General features: G+C 44.7%; 1 protein-coding gene across 6 annotated transcripts; it reads left to right on the top strand.

The window, feature by feature from the left end:
* Positions 1-234: 234 nt before the first annotated feature.
* LOC139384302 (pyruvate kinase PKM-like) lies at positions 235-21,032 on the top strand. Of its 6 annotated transcripts, none has more exons than XM_071128975.1 (11): positions 235-333; positions 7,193-7,371; positions 8,042-8,133; positions 13,347-13,478; positions 13,922-14,108; positions 14,297-14,567; positions 14,790-14,940; positions 15,088-15,240; positions 16,357-16,523; positions 18,125-18,306; positions 19,821-21,032. In XM_071128975.1, exons 1-11 carry the CDS (start codon positions 290-292, stop codon positions 19,925-19,927), a joined length of 1,665 nt encoding a protein of 554 aa, XP_070985076.1. In that variant the 5' UTR covers positions 235-289; the 3' UTR covers positions 19,928-21,032. The 6 variants fall into 6 exon arrangements, with proteins under 6 accessions (XP_070985076.1, XP_070985075.1, XP_070985079.1 ...); XM_071128974.1 differs by lacking the exon at positions 235-333 and adding an exon at positions 380-449; XM_071128978.1 differs by lacking the exons at positions 235-333; positions 16,357-16,523 and adding exons at positions 1,599-1,694; positions 16,874-17,040.
* The last annotated feature ends 1,475 nt before the right edge of the window (positions 21,033-22,507 follow it).

Below are 22,507 nucleotides of genomic sequence, written 5' to 3'. Positions count from 1 at the left end.
TATTTTCACAAATCAAAATACGAATATATCATAACAGCTCTCATCTAATATCTATACATCTATAGGATTTGACTGAGGATTTCACCAGGGTGAGGGCTATCTCACTGTACCTCATGGCTGTGGTGTGTGAGACGATAATGCCCTGTGACAGGTGGGGGCTTTGCCAGTGTGGCCAGGTGATTGGGTTGGAGGGAATGTCCCTCACCTGGGCAGGTGTCCATTGGTCTGAGGGAGCAGAGCAGAGTGCAGGACACAGCCAGAGTCTGGCTGGGGCCAGGGAGAAGCCAACATGGGCAGTGGCAGCAGCTGCAGCAACGTTACCGTTGAGATCAGGTGAGGACTACTGTAGGAGGGGACAGAGAGGGAGGGGTTACATGCCAGGACTGAATGCTGTACATGATGACATGTAGACAATCCCTACAGTTAGAACACTTCAACAGTGACAGCAGGTAGGAATTTGCCTCTAACTTGGCTTGATAAGGGTTAGACGGGACATGTAGTCTCTCTCCCATCTGTGATAAGAGGTTGAGTTGAGTAGGAATTCAACCATTCAGATTGAGTGAAAGGGTTTTTGTTTATATAACTACCTTACCAAAAATATATTGCATGATATAAAAGTAAGAGAAAATGTTAGAGGGAAACTATCAAAGGTTTGTGCTGGGAGAAGGAATATTCAACTGTAGTTTAGCCACAGTAAGCTAAGCCTCAGCTAAGCTCTTCTTCCTAATGAACACTAGAGGGAGCTGTTGGTTATAAATGATCTCATTCTCAACTGTTATACCAAAGATACTGGCTCCTTCTTTTATCTGTGGTTATACTGGTGCTGCTGACAGACCCCTCTGAATTCCCTGAATGAAAAAGTGAACTGTTAAAGTGACATGTTGTGGAACTTGCCTTGCGTGATAAATAATATTGTGATGTAACTACAATTAAGTAAAATTATCGTCGTCATCATCATCAGATACTATGTGTGTGGGTGAGAGGAGTGGAGACTGGAAAGGAGAGAAGTACTGATTTGTTTGAGAGTGAGATACAATCATTTTCTTACATATTTGTTACTTACACAATAATATAACCTTTCAGTCATGGTGCATCCCATGAGGCACTGCGGCTTCAGGATGTACGTGCATCTTTTGGTGTGTCTTTCCTGGGATTTTCACATCTCCAACCACCATGATGGGCATACATTTATGCAATTATTGACTATACAGTGAGATTGAGCATAGTGTCACTGAAATACAGGTAATTGAATATAAGACCCTATGGTACCCATTCCGATGTTCAAGAAATTATACCGCATCCCTGAGTCACATGTCTGCCCCATGCTTCAGAGATACTTCTCAGGTTCCTGATTGGACATCAGCGGTATCGCATCACCGCACTTTCATTATGTTCCTTTATGTAAACTTTCCCTTGGTTTATAGTTCCAAGCCCTAGGTTACCGGGTGTTTTTTTCTTCTTCAAAGAATACATCAGAAATCCTACATAAATACATTCTAAATATGTATGAATTATTGAAACCATATATCTCGATTGAATGCATTCTATCATTTGAATAGCGACTTACTTATTTATCGCGGATGGATACGTGATGGATCGGACAGAAAAATAGTTCCGGTTGAGTTTGGGAGATCACCTTGAGCAGCTGGGTGTAAGAGAAATACGTCAGTCTAGCAGTTGTTCATCGAAGTAAGGTGAGTCTCGTCACAAGATCGCTAGCTAATGACATGATGTACGTTTGTTTTGCAGGACTTCTGTCACCAAATGGCCATTTTATTCATTTTTGACGCTCTCATATTCTGTATTGCCAGCTGGTTTCTTTAGTGGCATAGTCCAGGCAATGGATGTATTCCCGAAAGAAAACTGTCTAGATAGTAAGAGGTAATAGTAGTGGTCACTTTGAACCATCTTAAAACCGCAAACCATGTGGTGTTGTAGTCATACAAAGAATGGTGTCGTTTGTCAGTGACTAACTCGGTGTGATGCAGCTTTCTCAAGTTAACTGTTAACTATTCATACAGGTGAACTTACTACTTATTAATGACTTTTTCTGAGTGGTGTTATTTGTCGAACTAACATGGTATCAGTCTAAAACATGTATTTTAAAGCGGGGAGAATTGTAAAATACAAGTGCGTTTGTCTTGTCTTGTCTTGGGTGTGGTTGACCGATGAACTTGGAATTCCATTGGCCAGTTTCTCTTCGCAATATCTTAAAATCGTGAAAATGTGACGCAGAGATAGAAACGTGCTCTGTGGCGCATCAGTGGATGGATTGTACTGCAAACTGATGACTGCGACCATTCTCATGTAACCAACTTATTATTAAAACTACCGGTTAATTAATCAGATATGTGCGGTCCACCCAGCCTCCTGAACAAAACGGTTATTCGCACTGTGACTTGCAGTGGTCTGGTGTCCTTTTGTTAGAAATAAGTCTACAACAAGCACCTTTACTGCAGTAGTGTGGCCTCACACTGACATGTCAAACTATAGGGCCCTATAAAATCCGCGATACGGTGAACGCAGACAAAAAAACTATTTTTTTATATGGCCCTAAATATGTCACAATGGATTGGCTTTGTTGACACTGGAAGGAGGGGGGAGTCAGTGCAACCTTCTAGAAAACCTCCCCTGCAGTGCCTGTCTATTGACTAGTCATGCATCAATACTATAGCTCTTTCTATCAGTTAGCCTCCATCAAACTCCTGAACTTGGTCAGTTCCATTTCTCCCAGCTCCCAAATCAAATGGTCATGTAGGCCTTCCATTTTTGTTTTTTGTTTTGATGAAGCCTGTCTAGATTAACTTGAACAATTAGCAAATTTCATATCAGAAATGTATGCTTAGTCAGTCTCAGAACTAATTTAGGCTTCACATTAAGGTTTAGTGCTCCTCTTAAGTCTGGTTCAGACTATTCCTGAGATTCTCAGCCATTGTTATGTAATAGATTCTTCTGGCCCTGAGCCCTGTGTAGGAGGAAATACAAGCCACCCTGGCCCTATACTTTACACAGCATCAGCAAAGGTCACTTGAGGGAGCCGGTTTCTATTTTGGTGTGCTAGGGCATAGGAGCACTTCTCAGTAGGTGAGGAATCTTGTTAACAGTGGGGGCCGGAGGGGCTGGGCTATACTATGGTATGTCCCAACATAGTGTATCTCGTAGGGGTGTGAGAGGCCTAGGTTATAGGGTACTGAAGTATACATTATCTGGCAGTCTGCATAGCCAGAGTACTGGGGTGGGAGCACGTAGGCTGCAGGCCCCACAGTAAATGTCTAAAATACTCCCACTATGGTGTCACCTTTTAGTCATTTCCTGCTGTAACTTTCCAGAGTGTTAAATATCATGCAATAGCCCCTAACGGTGCACAGGGAGAATGACTGACTAGGCACCTCTTCCTCTGAAGTTTGTTCTCAATGAGGTGAATAACTACTCAGAATCCCCAGGTTGAAAACTCCAACTGACTCACTATTTTGCATAGCATACTCCCGGTCCCCTACTCAACTGCTATTGAGAGTTGAGTAAGAAGAAATATAGTGTTTTGGGGTGTAGGCCTACAGTGACTGCATCTGTTTTTCTGCATAGTCCTGATGTAGCTGGTGCTACTTCCATGCAGCCTGTCATGCATAGTGGTAGCCTTGCCTCCTGCTCTTGGCTATGTCTAGCAATGTGAGACTAGCATAGTGGCTGCAGGTGCTGAGTAACGCTAGGCTGCAGCACAGTAGAACATGGATACTTTCTCCTGTGCAATGCAGCACAGAATGCAACGGTGTCACCCGACCAGTGACGTATGACTACTGCCACCCCATTGGAGCATGATGCAATGCACTAATCCCAGGCTAGCACTTTGTTTTCTACACAGGCTTACCCTGTGTTTATTATTAGAATATACATCCACCATTTTAGAGCCCTAGGGGTGATATGACCTAGTGCTGCCAACATCGTTTACCACAGCACACTGTCTCATGTATAGCCGCAGTATCAGGGCACACAGCCTGCTCCATGGATGCAGCAACCTGGACTGTGTCTACTGCAGCACGTTATCCTCGCTGAAGAGAAGAGGATTTATTCCTGAGCCGTGCGTAGGCAGGCAAGTCACTCTACCAGGACTTCCTGCCTGTCCGGTTAGCTCTGCTGCTGTTCCTGCTGCGCGCTCAGTGGGGACCGGGGGGGTCACACAGGCTGGGCATCCTCTGGAGGTCTGTAGCAGCTACGTCCTTGTACGTCCACAGGAGGAACAGAAAGGTCTACTGGTACGTCACATAGCTGAATGACGAGACTGACTCAATGTAGCGCAGGGGGAGAGCTAGGCTTCTCGAGGTCACCAGTGTAGGTTTATAGGCTATGTAAGTGTCATCATGGCTGCTCCTAGGTTGTCATCTGTAAGGCAACCTCTGGCCATGTTGCCAATGCGCAGTGGAGACATCGCAGTGTGTGCATGGCATGCGTGTGTGAATTTGAGTGAGGGTGAGAGGCAGTACGTAGGCATGGAGAGCGGGGAAGCATATTTGGTTCCAGTGAGCAGTGTTGTTGGAAGGGTTTGGAGAGGATTGGTAGCAGCAGAGCAGCTCTAAAGTTAAACTTAAGTTACCCAGATGCATGTCTATTACTGGTGTGAGTCACTGGCCCCAGGTCAACCCTTTACATACTTTTCATCTTTGTCACAGGCATATGAATGGTGGCTCAGATTGACCTGGCATGGCCTTGGACTGTAGAGCATCTTTTGGTAATCCATCAGCCTAGCTGTGTTAGTCACAGGGTAGGGAGGGTTTCCTGAGGAAGCATAGCTGGGTCATGTCAGGACTCCACCAGAGGCTGTAGGATAGTTCCAAACTAGTCCCTGTTGATTTCATGGGAATAAAACCAAAGTGACCATATAAAAAGCAATTGTGTTATAAAGTGCCACTGTATGCATTTTGTAGCCTACGGAACTGTTTTCAATGTGCAAATGTTGAACTTGATATCTGCAACCTCTTGAGTTTGTTGCTGGTTACATAACCAGCCCATCACATGTCTCACCCCCCCCAAATAAAATCACTGTTAGGCTTCCTGCAGGCTGCTATAAATAGTGTTTTCCAGGGATAAGAATCTAGGCATCATTTGAGATGAGACATTGTATAATTTCTGTTCAGCAGCCTCTGTCTGGGGGCTAGCCCCTGCTGTCATGCTGTGTACGCAGTTGGGAGTCTGGAGAGAGCAGGATGTGACCGTGCTCACGTACAACACAAGGCTGCTGCCTTTGAGGCTCTGACGTCACTGAGCTGCTGCCTATTGGTTTTACTGCTGCTGTGTGGCAGGTTCCTGTCACGATTCATTTACACACTGAAAGAGATGAGCTGTGTGTAGGCCTGGTTCTAGAGGGTAGCATGCCCTAAATAGTAGTGGGGTGGGGGGGTGTATAGTTACATATCAGGATATTATTTTTGACAATGTATCATTTAGACTATATCGCAATATTATTTTTGTGCTAGTTTGCTGTACCTGCACCGAAACTCCAGTATTTTTCATTCATAGCCTGTTCTCCATCCTTTTTAAATAGGGAGCCAATTTTTCATAGCTTTTTTTCCCATGACTGAGTGCTTATTTTCTAATGGCTCTCTCGTCCCTCTGCAGCTGGCATATGGTGAGCAATATGTTTCGAACATCGAATCGCAAGAAAATCACAGTATCGACTCATAATACATATAGGATCATGATACAATATGTATCAGCACCTAAGTACCGTGATAATATCCTAAGGTTCCAGGCAATTCCCAGCTCTGCTGAAATGGCCTTCTTGCAGAGAGGAGAATCTGTAGCCAAATGCATGAGAACAAGGAGGTTTTGGGGTGCAGAATACATTGGGTAATGCAAATGTTAGGCTAACAAATTTAGCCCCGGCTAATTCAAGCTAGGTGCGTAATTTTGAGGGGAAATATGTGATTGTGCTTTGCAGTAAGCAGGGCTACTGAGGAAGATAATATGCTCTCTCTGTCCCTATGCATCCTGCAGATTCTCATCTGTTTTTAAGTAGTGTCTTAGAGGTCTGCCAGACTAGTGAAACTGTTTTCCGTAACAAGGTAGACTAACAGATGTAGCCTATTAGAAAGCTTAGTATTTCCTAGAAACTCCACCTTGAAGCAATCAGTGAGCGTGTTCTCTGTTCATGTGAGTGTTACTCTATAATTTACACTGGGTGAAAGTCAACTCTACACTGGTTAGTGTTTAGGCTTGTCCAGTTTGGTAACCCTGTCTTGTATCCAGGGCAGCCCTCCAGGGATCCCCCTTGTCATACATACCTTCTGTCTGTGGTATGTTTGCTATCTATTGCCACATTCCTGGGTTACAACACAACCATGGCAACAGAGCCCCTGTCGCAGCTTGCAGAGTTGCCTCGGGACTCCACACTCTCTCAAAGTAGCGACGCTCCACCTTACACAAACAGAGCTACCTCATTGACTTTTTTAGCTTGCCCTAAAGCCATGGAGAATTTGGCCTGACCTACAGTACCTGTACAAAGAGCCTGTTTTGTTATACTGTCAAGACGGACACTAGAAAAGGGAAGTGTTTTGACTCTTGAGCAAGAGAACTTTATGGTGCTATGAAGTAACCTATTGGGTTTCATGCAGTCCTTTGCAAAATGTCCCCTTGTTTTCAACAGCTCTGTATAGAACCATGTTGAAAGTGATCTGTCCTGGGTTGGAGGAAGTAATGAAAGCACTGTGCCAGTCAGGGCTGCGGTTGCCATGACTTGCAAACAGCTCAATGTGCTTCTCAGTGAAAGAACGCTGTGGAATGTTACTGTAGCCCAGGCTATATTATAGATCAATCGTATTTAGGCCCATGTCTTTATTGTCTATGGTGCAGCCTGAGAACCAGCAGGGAAGGGTTTCAATCACTTCCTTTTTCAGATGTAGTCCTCTTTTGAATGGGTTCCTCATTCCACAAACTTATTTGCACAGACGTCAGTTGATACAAAGCCACACACTGCCTCCAATAAGCTGTTGCGTGCTAATTCCTGAGGCTATACAGTGTTGTAGACTGGATCTAAAGTTGATGGTTTCATGAACCAGTGTGGTCCTCTGTGTTTAATGTGGCAGTCCAGTCCATAACCTGATAATGCCCGAGATTGGCGACACTGAATTGAGTGAACCGTTAGCACCTTACTGTCTAAGTAGTATGCCCTTCATATTACCTCATCTCTCTCCTCCTTCAGGACTTCTTCAAAATCTGCCATCATGCCCGGTTCAAAGTCTCAAGACATGGGCTCTGCCTTCGTCCAGACGCAGCAGCTCGGCGCTGCCATGGCCGACACATTCCTGGAGCACCTGTGCCTGCTGGACATCGACTCTGAGCCCACCACCGCCCGCAACACTGGCATCATCTGCACTATTGGTCAGTGGCTACACACACGCTAGGCTAGGGCGGTATCCAGATGGTCTTACCTTCATACTGGGATATTCGGTAATACCGGCACTGAACACAAGGGCTGCTATTTTCAAACTCAACTGAGCTTCTGTAATTTGAAGGTTAGCAATGCTAACAGGTATATGTAAAATCCCATAGAAAATGCTAACAACTGCATTGCCAAATGTCTGACCTAAACTATTTGGAGGACAGCCATCTAGCTGAAGATGGGATAACTAGCTACTGAATTAGTAAACCAAATGCACAACTGCATAGCTTTTAGCACATTAACTTAATAGTTAGGAGATATCTAGATGGCAAACTTTTAGTAGTTCCATACTGTAACTAGATCACCTGGCGTGTGCTGCACAACAGTGACTGACTCACAAAGCTACGGTCTTGTTGTGTGCTTGTAAACACCATGTGACTGGGGACTTCTGAGTTTCATAATGAAAAAATTAAGGTACAGGTGAAATTCTTCATTGAAAATTGACTGCATGTATTTACTTAAAGTAGCTACAAATATTTAATGGTTTCAACAGTATTGAAAAACCATCCCGTGGCTATTTCCAAATACCTAATGTATGACATCACACTAGTGTGTGTGTGTGCGTACTGATGTTTAAACCCGACCTCTAACCCTTATCTGTCATAACAGGGCCAGCCTCCCGCTCTGTGGACATGCTGAAGGAGATGATCAAGTCTGGGATGAACATCGCTCGCATGAACTTCTCTCATGGATCTCACGAGGTGGGTTCCCTAGCATGTCTAGACGCCTAGACTGCTGCAGTGGAGTATGATCAGACTGGATCCAGACCTAAACTGTATATATCTGAATAGTAGTGAGAGGGGGGGAAGTCAATAGTTACATATCAGGATATTATTTTCACTATGTATTGGTTTGACTATCTCTATTTTTGCACTATTTGCCTTAAAAAAATTTAATCCATAGCTTTTTTTAAATGGGGAGCAAATTTCTTTTCAGTATTTATTTCCATGACTGATCAAAACAGGTTTCTCATTGCGCCCACTTGTCCCTCTGCAGCAGACCTATGGTGAGCAATATGTTTGAAACATTGAATTGCAATAAAATCACAGTAATGAATTGTGATGCACATCGTATCGGCACCAAAGTATTGTGATCATATCGCGATGCCCTGGCAATTCCCAGTTCTACTGACTAGCACAAACCCAGTCTGTTTTGATCAAATTAAATCAAATGTATTTATATAGCCCTTCGTACATCAGCTGATATCTCAAAGTGCTGTACAGAAACCCAGCCTAAAACCCCAAACAGCAAGCAATGCAGGTGTAGAAGCACGGTGGCTAGGAAAAACTCCCTAGAAAGGCCAAAACCTAGGAAGAAACCTAGAGAGGAACCAGGCTATGTGGGATGGCCAGTCCTCTTCTGGCTGTGCCGGGTGGAGATTATAACAGAACATGGCCAAGATGTTCAAATGTTCATAAATGACCAGCATGGTCGAAGAATAATAATAATAATAATAATAATAATAATAATAATAATAATAATAATAATAATAATAATAATAATAATAATAATAATAATAATAATGATGCAGAACAGTTGAAAGAAACTGGAGCAGCAGCACGGCCAGGTGGACTGGTGACAGCAAGGAGTCATCATGTCAGGTAGTCCTGGGGCATGGTCCTAGGGCTCAGGTCCTCCGAGAGAAAGAGAGAATTAGAGAACGCACACTTAGATTCACACAGGACACCGAATAGGACAGGAGAAGTACTCCAGATATAACAAACTGACCCTAGCCCCCCGACACATAAACTACTGCAGCATAAATACTGGAGGCTGAGACAGGAGGGGTCAGGAGACACTGTGGCCCCATCCGAGGACACCCCCGGACAGGGCCAAACAGGAAGGATATAACCCCACCCACTTTGCCAAAGCACAGCCCCCACACCACTAGAGGGATATCTTCAACCACCAACTTACCATCCTGAGACAAGGCTGAGTATAGCCCACAAAGACCTCCGCCACGGCACAACCCAAGGGGGGGGGGGGGGCGCCAACCCAGACAGGATGACCACATCAGTGACTCAACCCACTCAGGTGACGCACCCCCTCCAGGGACTGTTTTGATGAGCTTTATGTCAAGTTTAGCTGCACCAAGTTAACAACAAATCAATACATCAGTACATGGGGGGTGTGTGTGTGTGTGTGATATATCTATCTCTCACACACATGACAATTGGGCTAGGGGGTACAATATCACATTACACAAGGACCTTAAGGGACATGCATAGAATTATAATTGTAACAGCTTTTTTGTTGGTAGAGTATTTAATTGTCTTAAAATATAGTTCAATTTCTATTTGTAAGAATGTGTGTAAATTTACATTTTGAATATGAAATTTGGCCAAAAGAATAATGAAATGAATTACATTGTTTCAACTTATTTTTATTGTAGGTAAAGAATCCATGCAATACATCTCTCCATAATAGTGTGAAATGTTCAATTATAAATCTATTGATATCTTAACAGATTGCTTACATGGAGACAATGCCAAAAAGATGCAACACTGTTTTGGGTGGTTAATTCAAATTGTGACTTTTTCTAAAGGTGTTTTTCTTCAACTTCTTCATATAGTGGTTGGCAGGGTAATATTGATAAAATAACCAAAGTTCCTAAGTAGGTGTATATGTGTGTGGCATGATTCAAACTTTTTTACAACAGATATTATCAATAAAACTGTTCCCAAAAGGTATGACATAAGGTATAGATGAAACAACAAGGTTTGTTGAATGGTTCAAAAGGGGGAAAAATACATTTTTCCTACTGAGTCAACAGGGTTAATGGAAGGTAGGTTCTGAGGGTCAGGTCTTGACACGTTCCTGAATAATAAAGCAACACCTGAGGGAATGGCATCTAAAACAATTTCAAGGTCTTTAGGTGTTACAGGGATCTTATATAGTGATACGAATTACTTAGTTATAAGGAAAATACCCTCTTCTTTTACCAGTTGGTTCACCAATAGGATATTATTTCAGAACCAATATTCTAAAAACAAAGCTGTATTTTTATACAATGTGTCCGGATTATTCCATATCTGTATGGATAAATTATGACTAAAATCTGACAAAGCAGTTTCACTGGAAGTTTGTCAATATTATAATTGCAAACCAACATGAAGTGAAGGCCACCAAAAGTAGAGAAGACATGCCGAGGAATTAAGTTCCACATAGAAGTGGGTCTTAGGAATGGATTTATCCAATTGATCTTAAGTATAATTGAAGTAAAGTGCAGAATTTAGCCCCCTGTACTCTTGTTCATTACATCAGTTTTTTTCCTAATGTAATGGGTACTTTGTTCTTCTCTGAGGTAACTTCTTGGCAGATACGGATAGCGCCACACATCCTCATTCTCCACCTCGGGCATGAAGTAGTCTCAGGATCCATCTTGTGTATTGTTGCTGATCAGTGACGTTTATGGTAGACATTGTTATTCTGTTCCACCTTTTCCACACTCTAACTGTAGCCACTAATTTTCACATCCTTGATTTTACCACACGCAAACTCCAGTCTTTTTCCAGCCTTCGATTACCATGGTGTTTGCGCCTACCATTTTCTCAATGGCGTCAGACCTGGAGTTGATGAGTAGGGAGAGGGTAGCCAAGCTGTCAGTCCCTGTTGGGTTTTTTGGAGGGTGAAGGTTTGCACGGAGTAACCGGTTAAAGAGGGGAACTCGTCATCTTCAACAGACTTTGAAAGCGTGAGATTATCCGTAGGGCAAGCAGTTATGGCAGTTGTCTAAGAACGTTCCTCTCTTGTTTAGCAATAGAACGGCTAGCTTCTCGTTTTGTCACGGCATGGACATGATTGCCGCGCAGCTCACTGAAACGTCTGTTCAAGCTGCCACCTTGACTGCCTACCTGCTCCAATGTCGTCATAGTCTGTCAGACATGCTTCTTTGCAAAGTATCAGCTACCTTCAGAAGATCTCGTTTGAATATGAGATGTTCTAGGTGCCAACCAGGGTGTGCAGTTCAAGGGTGATCCTGACCAGACAACTCCAAAGGTAGGCCCTAAACTGTGAGATGGAGCAGTGGAAACCTTACCTGAGGTAGCTTGTGCCACTAAATTCTTAATCTGTGCCTTCCTCTTGTAGCTTTATCACCCCACCCAGGTTGCAGGCCTGGAGCAACCGGTTGCGTCACTCCCACTCGTCACACTGTCACCTGCTTCATATCCTTGTTCAGTAGAGGTCACTTACAAGGCCAAAGACGCTTCCTCTGTCTTAACCTGCTACACTCAGGCAGGGGGCCTGAACCACTCACCTTGTCATCTTGTCTGTCTCCTGGCCCTCTACTGGCTGTACTGTGTCATGGAGGCTTATCAAAATGTTAGGAAGGGCACTTCCACATCTTTATAGCTTCATGAAATTACATTTCCTCTTGCTGAAACTAGACCTGGCTTTGTCTGACTAGCTGCTCTTAAGTATATGCTGGACTGTAGTTATCTTGGTGTAATTTGGCACTGCACTATTGGCTCCCTTTGATGCCAAGGCTGTTTGTGGTGATACAGTAACAGAAGTGCAGTATAACTGGGAAGGAGCGAATGGAAATGAAGCCCTGTGTGATTACCTACCAATTAAGTGCTTAGGTAAAGCTCAAGTTACGTTACCCAGATGGAGAAACGGCATGAGCCATCTGGGGCAGCTGTCTCCAAGGGCAATGCTAGCACTGCCACTCAATACCATTAGTGTAGTTGTAATGTACATGTGGACAGGCAGATTGTAGTAGCATATTTAACTCTTTGTAAACCGTGTTCTCTTGCATAAATGTCCAGGTCATACTGTCTGTGAATAAGGTTTCATGTTAACCCCACGTGTTTACAATTGAAGGGTATTGCACTGTGGTGCCTAATCTGAATGGGGACTAGGCATAAATCAGGGGTTGACATTAAGCTCTCATGGGTACTTGCCCATCTGGCAAGTTGGGAGCAGTTTTCACATGCCTGAAGATTATGGGTACTTGTCCAAAATGTATTTGGTTTTACTTGCACATGCCGTAAATTTAATTCTTTCACTCCAACATGGGGGTATGAAATCAACTTTTTGGTGAACCAGCCATAGTGTCTGGTGAATTAAAGTTCTGCTGAATATAAACAAATATTTTAAATCACAGAACTACAACTTGCTTTTCTCTAACTTGCTGAGAAGAGGTATTCATGATGTAGATTATCAACTTTCTATAGTAGTCATGTGGATAGTGTTCTTTTTGGCAAACTATCCCTTCAATGATGAGGCTCGTGAGGGAGTTGCTTTTTCCACAAGCCTTTTTGTCATGGCAAATTTAATGAAACTGTAGACCCACTTCCTAGCTAGCACACTAGGCAGCAAAGTCAAATGAATATTCTGTCTAAACTGAAACATTTGAATTGTGAGGTGATTTCCTAAATGCAAGCGCCACTTGATCTGCAAGCACTCCACCGACTGCAAGTGCAACTTGATCTGTGACTTGCGCTACTGACATGGGTACATCTTTCTCATTGGGAGTGGAGACATGCAGTTAACAGCATTAGAACGAGCTTAAATTCACCAGATTTGGTTGGTGTTAAGTGGTTTTCCTTGTTTGATTTGTGAACTTTTGTGGGCAGTGGTTTTTATTATTATTTTAAACTATACAGAGGGTAGCTAGATGTTTGAACCTACTGGTAACAGTTGTCTAGACCATGTCCTTGATTGTGGTCATATTTCTCACGTTTCTGCCCTGATACAGTATGTTGTCAGCTGATTATGCTCAGTTGTGTGACTCATTACACCTACACTAGGTGTCCACCCTCTTGAGTTTCCCCATGCCTGGGCCATCTCACGTCACTGAAATGTCAATGTCTGGCTGATGCGTTGTTGCTTTAGTATTTGTTAAAAGCCTGTTCAAAAAATAATTTCCTTTTTTATAGATTTATTTTTTAAATTCTATTCTCTTCCACAGTACCACGGTGAGACCTTTAAGAATGTGCGTGAGGCCTGTGAGAGCTTTGAGGCCGGCAGCATCCACTACCGCCCCGTGGCCATCGCTCTGGACACCAAGGGACCTGAGATCAGGACTGGACTTATCAAGGGAGTGAGTAGAACCAACCAACTACCATGTTCCCAGCACTGGAAGCCCTATCCAATGTTTACTACATATTTTGTTGTACAAAATATTGAGTACAGATGTAGGATCTTAATTTGAGCCAGTTTGCTACAGCAGGAAAATAATACTGCAGCAACAGGAAATTAGGATTGTAGTTAATAGACATTTTGTAGGTGTTCCTTTTTTTCTTAAGGCAAAATCAAGCCTGAAATTTTAGTGGAATTGCAAATTTCATAAGTCACCTTCAACCTCAAATATACAACAAGGTTTACATTTTACTGCATATTTTGGACTACTTCAAGCTTGAGATTGGTATGGTTAAAAAGGGTTAAAGATTCTTGACCAATTTCAAACTCCTTTTTCTTCATTGAGTGGTTAAACCCCCATAGTCGTGATTCCTATTGAGACTCATCCATGGTCCTGTGTGTCAGAGTGGCACGTCTGAGGTGGAGCTGAAGAAGGGCAACATGATCAAGTTGACCCTGGATGATGCCTATCAGGAGAACTGTGATGAAGACAATCTGTGGCTGGACTACAAGAACATCACCAGGGTGGTGGAGCTGGGCAGCAAGATCTACATCGACGATGGACTCGTGTCCCTCCAGGTCAAGGAGATCGGTGAGTTCATGTTTGGCTCCCACTTAAGAAGAGCTGAATAGACTAAAGAATATTCCTTTGCGGATCTATGAGCCCTAGAATCCCCTCACTTACTGAACTTTTGGGTGGTTAGAGGATGGCCAGATGGAGTTTAATTCTTTATAGCCTGGAGATGTTAACGCTGTCTCCTCTTCTATGTGTGTGTCCAGGTGAGGACTACCTGATGTGTGAGATTGAGAATGGAGGGACCCTGGGCAGTAAGAAGGGTGTGAACCTGCCTGGTGCTGCTGTGGACCTGCCTGCCGTCTCTGACAAGGACATCTCTGACCTGACCTTCGGCGTGGAACAAGGAGTGGACATGGTGTTTGCCTCTTTCATCCGTAAAGCAGCCGACGTGCACGCTGTCAGGAAGGTGCTGGGAGAGAAGGGCAAACACATCAAGATCATCAGCAAGCTGGAGAACCACGAGGGAGTTCGCAGGTCTGTGTGATGGCATTAAATGCACAGAAATACAAGCTGATTTTTGATCCTTGACTAGTAGAAATTGTGCTCGACTGGCCTGTGCCCAAAATCCTTACGTTCCGTCACTCAATTGACATTAGAATAAATGGCACACAGTATCTAGTAGTCTTATCATAGTTTGTAAACACGATAGGAATGTTAAATCCGACGTCTGAATCCGGTTTCCCGTCCCCTGTGCAGGTTTGACGAAATCATGGAAGCCAGTGATGGCATCATGGTTGCCCGTGGAGACCTGGGAATTGAGATCCCCACAGAGAAGGTGTTCCTGGCCCAGAAGATGATGATTGGCCGCTGCAACAGAGCCGGCAAGCCAATCACCTGCGCCACACAGGTCAGTTTAGTTGTGATACTTTTTAAATATTTTTTAAACAGGAGACATTTCTATTTCCACAGGCATGCTACAGATTGTTGATGTGAAAGGTTGTCTGTTATTTCACTGTTTGTAGCCTGACATTGTGAACCCCTGTGCTTCCCACAGATGTTAGAGAGCATGATCAAGAAGCCAAGGCCCACCCGCGCTGAGGGCAGTGATGTGGCCAATGCCGTGCTGGATGGAGCTGACTGCATCATGCTGAGTGGAGAGACCGCCAAGGGAGACTACCCACTGGAGGCTGTCCGCACACAGCACATGGTGAGACATTGCCCCCTACAGTTACCCTCCAGTACTGTCCTTCAGTCTGGGTGTCATCAGCCCCGGACTACCTCTGGTCCTGACCTACACCGTATAGACCTATCAACAGCAGGTTCAGGGCTACTGGAAGTCCTGTTGCTGATGACGTCCCATTCATTTCCACTTACACATTTATCATGTTTTATGTCTTATGTGATGTTTGTCAGGGTCAGCAAAGCAATCTGGATTCAGACGGTGTTATATTGAGTCATAATGTTGTAATGATCCATAATGGTTTGCTCACTAGGTTTTAATAGTACAGAGTGTAGGACATGGGTGGAGAATCTGGCTGACGCTGCCCTCATTTCCTTCTACTCAGGCCTTTAACAGCTGACTCTAGTTCAGCTGCTGCACTCCTCTCTGGATGCAAGCAGGAGTGACTCAGCAGTCCTTGAGCAGCTGCCTATGAGTTCACTGCAGCACCATGTCCTTCACACTGTTAAACCTGTTTTCGCCTCTAAGAATGCATTGAGTTAACTGAAAGCACTGTCCTACACAAGGACTGACATTAGGCTCAGACTAACTCTGCCTCTTAACAGCTTCTCTTTTACGGTCTTTGAATGTTTTCCCTCAGTTTATTGGACTTCAGAAGCTTTCTTCTTCGTTTAATTTCCTGTTCTACGATCTCTTCACATGTGACTGTACAAAGCATGCATGTTATAACACCAGTTGACTATAGTCATCTGCCCATCTCATAACCTCTAACCAGCTAACTAGTTTGAATGAGCAGTCAGTTTGGGTGGTATGCAGTATCAGAATGTAATTCTAACTATAGAATTACCATAGAATCATAAAAGCAGTTTAGTGATGTGTAGCGGTGTTAGATGCCATAGCTACATGGACTGGCTGCGGTGGCCCATTGGATGTGTTTTTAACGTGTTTTGTTCTTGTCTCACTAAACTGCACTCTGACTAAACCCACATCTCTCCTTTCCCTCTGCCTACCTCCTCTCTCCATCTCCTATTCTTTTCACCTTAACTTCCTACCCTCATCTCGTCTCCTATCACTCTTTCCTTATATCTGTCTGTCTGGTGTTCTCCCTGTCTGTCTGCTACATCTTGCCCTCGCCTGTGCCAGATCGCTCGCGAGGCAGAAGCAGCCATGTTCCATCGGCAGGTGTTCGAGGACCTGCGGCGCGCCGCACCACACTCCACCGACCCTGCCGAGGCTATCGCCATCGGCGCCGTGGAGGCCTCCTTTAAGATCTTGTCCTCTGCGTTCATTGTGCTCACTAACTCTGGAAGGTAGGCAGGTGGATGTAGCACGGCTGTTTGGGAGGGGGACTCAGGAGGTTTGTGAGAAGCCAGAGTAGGGAGAGACAGGGACTGAATGAAAGGGTATGGCACGTGTTTACAGGTCCTTACGGTCACAACAAACTGGAGACCACTGAAAGTTGACTCATTATAAGAATGGTCTATATATCTGGTAGTGCCTCTGATCGACAGCCAATGTTTTAGTCGTTATATCCACAACTCCGTAAATGAACTGGACCAGGACTAGATGGGCGTTTGCCATGCCTCTCAGGTGCAAGGCACGCCTCGTGGTGGTGTGACTGAGTGTAACCCTCGTTCCCCGGGCCCACCCTCGCACTCAGATTGCTCGGGAGGCTGAGGCAGCTACCTTTCACAGACAGCTGTTTGAGGAGCTGCGACGCACCACCCACCTGACCCGGGACCCCTCTGAGGCCGTAGCCTGTGGCGCAGTAGAGTCCTCATTCAAGTGCTGTGCTAGCGCCCTCGTCGTACTCACAAAGACAGGCAGGTAAGAGGAAGACTGGGAGGAGAGGGACGGGCAGGTAGGAGGAAGGCCGGGAGGAGAGGGACGGGCAGGTGGGAGGAAGACTGCCGGGAGGAGAGGGACGGGCAGGTGGGAGGAAGACTGCCGGGAGGAGAGGGACGGGCAGGTGGGAGGAAGACTGCCGGGAGGAGAGGGACGGGCAGGTGGGAGGAAGACTGCCGGGAGGAGAGGGACGGGCAGGTGGGAGGAAGACTGCCGGGAGGAGAGGGACGGGCAGGTGGGAGGAAGACTGCCGGGAGGAGAGGGACGGGCAGGTGGGAGGAAACCTCCTGGGTGGAGAGGGACGGGCATCAACAGATCAGGGACTTACAGAACATGCAACTCTGACCATTAACATCCTGTTCCCCTACATTAGATTGGTCCCAGATAGACATCCCCCCCCTCTGTGGGTGGAGTGTTCCAGGGTGGGTGGAGACAGTAATATGAGCTGTAGAAGGGTGGGGAAGTGTTATGGGTTGTTCTAACAGAGGCCACTCTGTAGACAGATCTGTAGATAAATACAAGTAGAACACTATTCATGAAGAGTCCTCAACATTATTAGGAACACCTGCATTGGTAGAGCCATACAGTTTGTCAGGGTACAAGGTTCTGCAGTCATTGAGTTGTGTTCACTCTCACATCCGCTGACCCTTTTTGACTGCTCAACCGTGACATTTTCCTAACTATTTTTAACTCCCATTGTGATGACTTTGTTTGACCAGTCTAGAGTGACTGTCTTTGTAACCCCCAACACAACCGACAGGATGAAATGTTTAATTTTGACTGTGGCTTGTTTTTAATGTTCACATTGAGACCTCCTTAGACTTAGTGTAGCCATATGCCTTGATGTCTCCCATTGACATCAATGCATATTTATTTTACTATAGTAGGTCCTCCACTAATCAAATCATTATTTTCCTAATATTTCAGAAATGCATTTTAAGTTTCAAATCGACCCCCTTTCTAGATTTTGTGTAGGCTTTGTTCAAGCCATATCTGCTGCCATTCCCATATCTGAAATGGGTGTGTCCTTGGCTGAAGGAGTCTGAGCTGTGTTGTCTGTGTGCAGGTCAGCCCACCTGATCTCCAGGTACAGGCCCCGCGCCCCCATCATTGCTGTGACCCGTAACGGCCAGACCGCCCGCCAGGCCCACCTGTATCGCGGGATCTTCCCCGTCTTCTACAACAAGCCTGCCCACGACGTCTGGGCCGAGGACGTCGACCTCAGGGTCAACTTCGCCATGGAAATGGGTGAGAGTCTGCAGCCATTAAATCTCTCTCTTCATGAGATGTAAGATCAACTGGACATCTATGGTATTTAGTGTTCACCAGAAGAAGAGAAGCTCGGTCAGTCCGTCAGCTTCCAAACAGTCTAAACCACGGGTCTCCAACCTTTTGTAAATGAATTCTAGTTTCAAATGGGCACACTAATCCTCACCCCTGCAACTCTTCCGTGTCATTAGTGTACAAGAGAAAATATTGTGCTGTTCTGTCAATATACCTGGTAAAATAATTAAGCAATAAGGCCTGAGGAGGTGTGTTATATGGCCAAGACTCCACGGCTAAGGGCTGTTCTTATGCACGCGGAGTGCCTGGACACGGCCCTTAGCCGTGGTATATTGGTCATTTATCACAAACCCTTGAGATGCCTTGCTATTATAAACTGGTTTCCAATGTAATTAGAGCAGTAAATACAATTTGTCATACCCGTGGTATACGGCTGTCAGCCAATCAGCATTCAGGGCTTGAACCACCTAGTTTAATGTTTAATAAACCACTAAGGGGGCCCCTATAAAATATTTTTAGTTTCTTCTCCAAATTCTGTTTTATATTTAATTTCTTGGTTTTAGATTATTTTGTTTTTTACTGCATGCATTTGAGTCAACTCTGACAGACCCAGTTCAGAAGCCCAGCTCCATTAGCAGCATATTGTAATTTACAATGGAAAATGTGTGTGTAATGCAACAAATGTTAGTGTGTCGTATCACACCGCATCAATTCATTCCTCGAATCATACAGAAGTAGTTTGAAACGAAACGTATCGGAGCCCGTGTATCTAGCTAGATGTGTATCGAATTGTCTTGAAAGGGAACGATGCACACCGATACTAACTTTCCTTGCTAGCTTACAGCTTCAGTTAAAATCAATTCACTACCCTAGAACTTTGTTTGTGATCATATGCAAAATATGCCTTTTTCAAAGCTGACTGTCACCAAACGTTCACTGGGTTAATCATCTTTCCCTCACGTCTCCCCCGCCGAAGTAACTGCATGTGCCTCATGAATGACGGTCTTAGAAATTAGCTTGCACATTTAAAAGGAGAATGCTGTTACGTTGCAAATGTTGATCAGTACAATAAAGTCCCGAAGGGAAGCTGTCACCTGTAGCCCCAGGAGACAAACTGAAATCAGCCAAAAGAAGCTCAACTCAAAGCATCCAGTGAGTTTCCTAGGTTACGTCTTGATTTAGTGTCAATAGATTTACTATTCACATAAATGATTACCTTGATGTAGTTGGATTGTTTTTACCCAAGTCAAATTGATTGTATAATTGCTTCATTAATGGCTGTCTCAAATGTTCATTTTTAAACATTTCAAATGTAATATTGAACTCAATCTGCCCAAAGATTTGTCAGGTCAGTGTTGTAGCCTGGTTTCTGTCTCCAAGTGCCATTCTCTGACTCTGGATAATCTCTTATTTCTTGCTTTGGTATTGCCGATGCTGGACCTGGTATGGTGTTGACAACTGTGCTCTTTGTTTCCCAGGAAAGGAGCGAGGGTTCTTCAAGGAGGGAGATGTGGTGATCGTCCTGACCGGTTGGCGCCCAGGCTCTGGCTACACTAACACCATGCGTGTGGTTGTGGTTCCTTGAATTATGACTACCCTCCTTTCCCCTTCTCACCCCTCCACTGTCTTCCCCTTGTCCCTCTGCTCACCACCCCCTGTCCCAACACCAGAGCTGACTTGTACATCCCACAACAGTTTAAACTCACTGAAACAAACACCTGGTGGTGGCTTGACCAATAGGAAATCTCCTCCCCACGACAATCCACTCCTCTCCAGGGTTCCCCTCATGTAGGTGTGTTCTGTGCTCCCCCTGTACCCCAATCTCCAGGGTATCTGTATGCGCCCACCATAAACGGCTGTATTTATTCACACAAACAAAACCATGTATCACTCTTACATTCAAACCAGACTGAAAGGCTAGGTTGCAGAGCTATTGATCTGTGCGTCCCGGGCGCTTCTGTTTTGAGGGAGAGGCGGGGCACACCTGCTGTACTGTAAACAAAACACACACTCCCATTCCTATAACGCGAACAAAATGGCGGCGACCCGAAGCGAACAGCTTTTTATGACCCTGTCAGTTAAACTCTTCTCCCAAACAGCTCATTGCAGTGTTGTCTGTATTTACATTGCACTGTATACTTGCTTTCTTTACACTCTCAATCTACTGTAGATGATGTTACATTCTGTGTTATACTTTTGTGAAAGGTGAATTTAAATTCTGGGCATCCAATACCACATATATTTTGTCTAACATAGAGAAATCCTATAATGTATTGGGTGTCCATGTTAGTTTGACCACAGTTTTTGTTTTGTGTGTTGAAGTATTCTTAAAGCCCTCACATTTATTTGTATTTTGGTCATATAACTAAGTTGGCACTTATGAACCACTGTATGTAGGCTGCTACATGGTTCTCTCAAATTAGTGCTGTATGAATTCAGTACTTTGAGGGTCTTTCAGAGGGCACTGGGGGGTGGATAAAGGGATGAGTTGGACATGCCCCCCCCCCCCACAACCTCTTCATTCCTCCTGCACCTGCTCTCTTGTTCCTGTCGGTGATCTAGTGTGTGTCTAAATGTCCAACTGCTTCTTTGATTGTGATGGTAGGGTGTAAGGTCTAACAATGTTAACTGGTGTAATGAGTTGTCCTTCGTGACTGACTGGATTCCAATCATTAAAAGAGACGAGCACCTGTCTTGTTCCTGTCATGTTATTATGGCAGTCTTAAACCCAGCTATCCTCTTAAGGTCAGACAGACCATTTGTTGTGTACATGCCATCTCAGAACGGCTTGCCTCTTTTGCTGTGTTAGCGCTACTCACCACTGACGAACTGTTAACACTACAGTACATAGAATTTACACTCCACGTGCCTCAGTTCATTTGCTTAATGTGGTCTTAATACTTCAAGGACTCCATAGAATCTATTATATCAAGAAATTAGGGGAAGTTAATGAGTGTACTTGAAGCCAATTTCAGTGGGTAATTTTGAGCAGAGGTAAGAAAGCGTTCGGTCACTGGCAGTCCTGGCTGTAAACCACCCCCACCTGCCTGCGTGTCTCATCCATCACCTCAGCCAAGAGCAGAGTCTGCCTGGGATATCCTGGAGCTCTCCTTCAGGCCACATACAAGAGAATCGCCAGAGGTTGCGTCTGACCGACTACGTCGTTCTAACAGTTTGTCAAGCGCCATCAGTGCAGATGTCTTCTGATGTAAGCTCTGCCTCGATAGGTACAACTGTCCTCTGAGGTACACTCACATAAAATGTCACATGCACTGAATACAACCGGTATAGACTTTATTGAGCAATGTAAAGTAAAAAATATTTGTTAAATGAAAATATACTCAATGTTTTGGTTTCATGAGCTTAAGTAAAACCCCAGAAAAATGTCCATACACACAAAGCTTATTTCTCTCATGCACATATGTTTGCATTCCTCCTTTGCCATGATAATCCATCCACCTGACAGGTGTGGCATATCAAGAAACTGATTAAACGGCATGATCTATACAGATGCAACTTGTGCTGGGGACAAAGGGCCACTTAAATGTGCTGTGAGCAGTATCCTCTGTAGCACCTTAGTTGAAGGCTGAGCAGTTCCCATACCAAGCAGTGATACAGCCAGTTAAGATGCTCTCAATGGTGGATCTGAGGGCCCATGCCAAATCTTTTCAGCCTTCTGAGGGTGAAGAGGTGTTGTCATGTTCACAATTGTTGGTGTGTTTGGACACAGGAACTTGAAGCTCTCATCCCACTCCACAAGAGCCCCATCAATGTGAATGGGGGTGTGTCCGGCCCACCGTTTCCTGTAGTCCAAGATAAGCTCCTTTGTCTTGCCCACGTTGAGGGAAAGGTTGTTGACCTGGCACCACACTGCTCATCGTTGTCAGGGATTAGGCCTGCCACCGGCAAACTTAATGATGGGGTTGTGCGCGGCCATGCAGTCGTGGGTGAACAGGGAACATAGGATGGGACAGTGTGGCGGATGTGTTGTTACCTACCCTCCTGGGGGAAGTCCAGGATGCAGTTGCAGAGGGAGGTGTATAGTCCCAAGCTCCTTACCTTAGTGATGAGTTTGGATGGTACTATGGTGTTGAACTCTGAGCTGTAGTCAATGAACAGCATTCTCACAAGTGTTCCTTTTGTCCAGGTGGGGAAGGGCAGTGTG

The sequence above is a fragment of the Oncorhynchus clarkii genome, chromosome 26, assembly GCF_045791955.1.
Source record: "Oncorhynchus clarkii lewisi isolate Uvic-CL-2024 chromosome 26, UVic_Ocla_1.0, whole genome shotgun sequence".
In the NCBI taxonomy this organism is placed as follows: Eukaryota; Metazoa; Chordata; class Actinopteri; order Salmoniformes; family Salmonidae; genus Oncorhynchus; species Oncorhynchus clarkii.
Note: the sequence above shows the minus strand (reverse complement) of the source record. Positions and strands in the feature narration are given on the sequence as shown.

Excerpts from the sequence above, each read along its gene's own strand:
- LOC139384302 (XM_071128974.1), top strand. The coding sequence starts at position 388 with ATGCTGTACATGATGACATGTAGACAATCCCTACAGTTAGAACACTTC. Across the intron at positions 15,241-16,356 it reads CTGTCCGCACACAGCACATG|ATCGCTCGCGAGGCAGAAGC; the intron begins GTGAGACATTGC and ends CGCCTGTGCCAG. Across the intron at positions 16,524-18,124 it reads GTGCTCACTAACTCTGGAAG|GTCAGCCCACCTGATCTCCA; the intron begins GTAGGCAGGTGG and ends GTCTGTGTGCAG.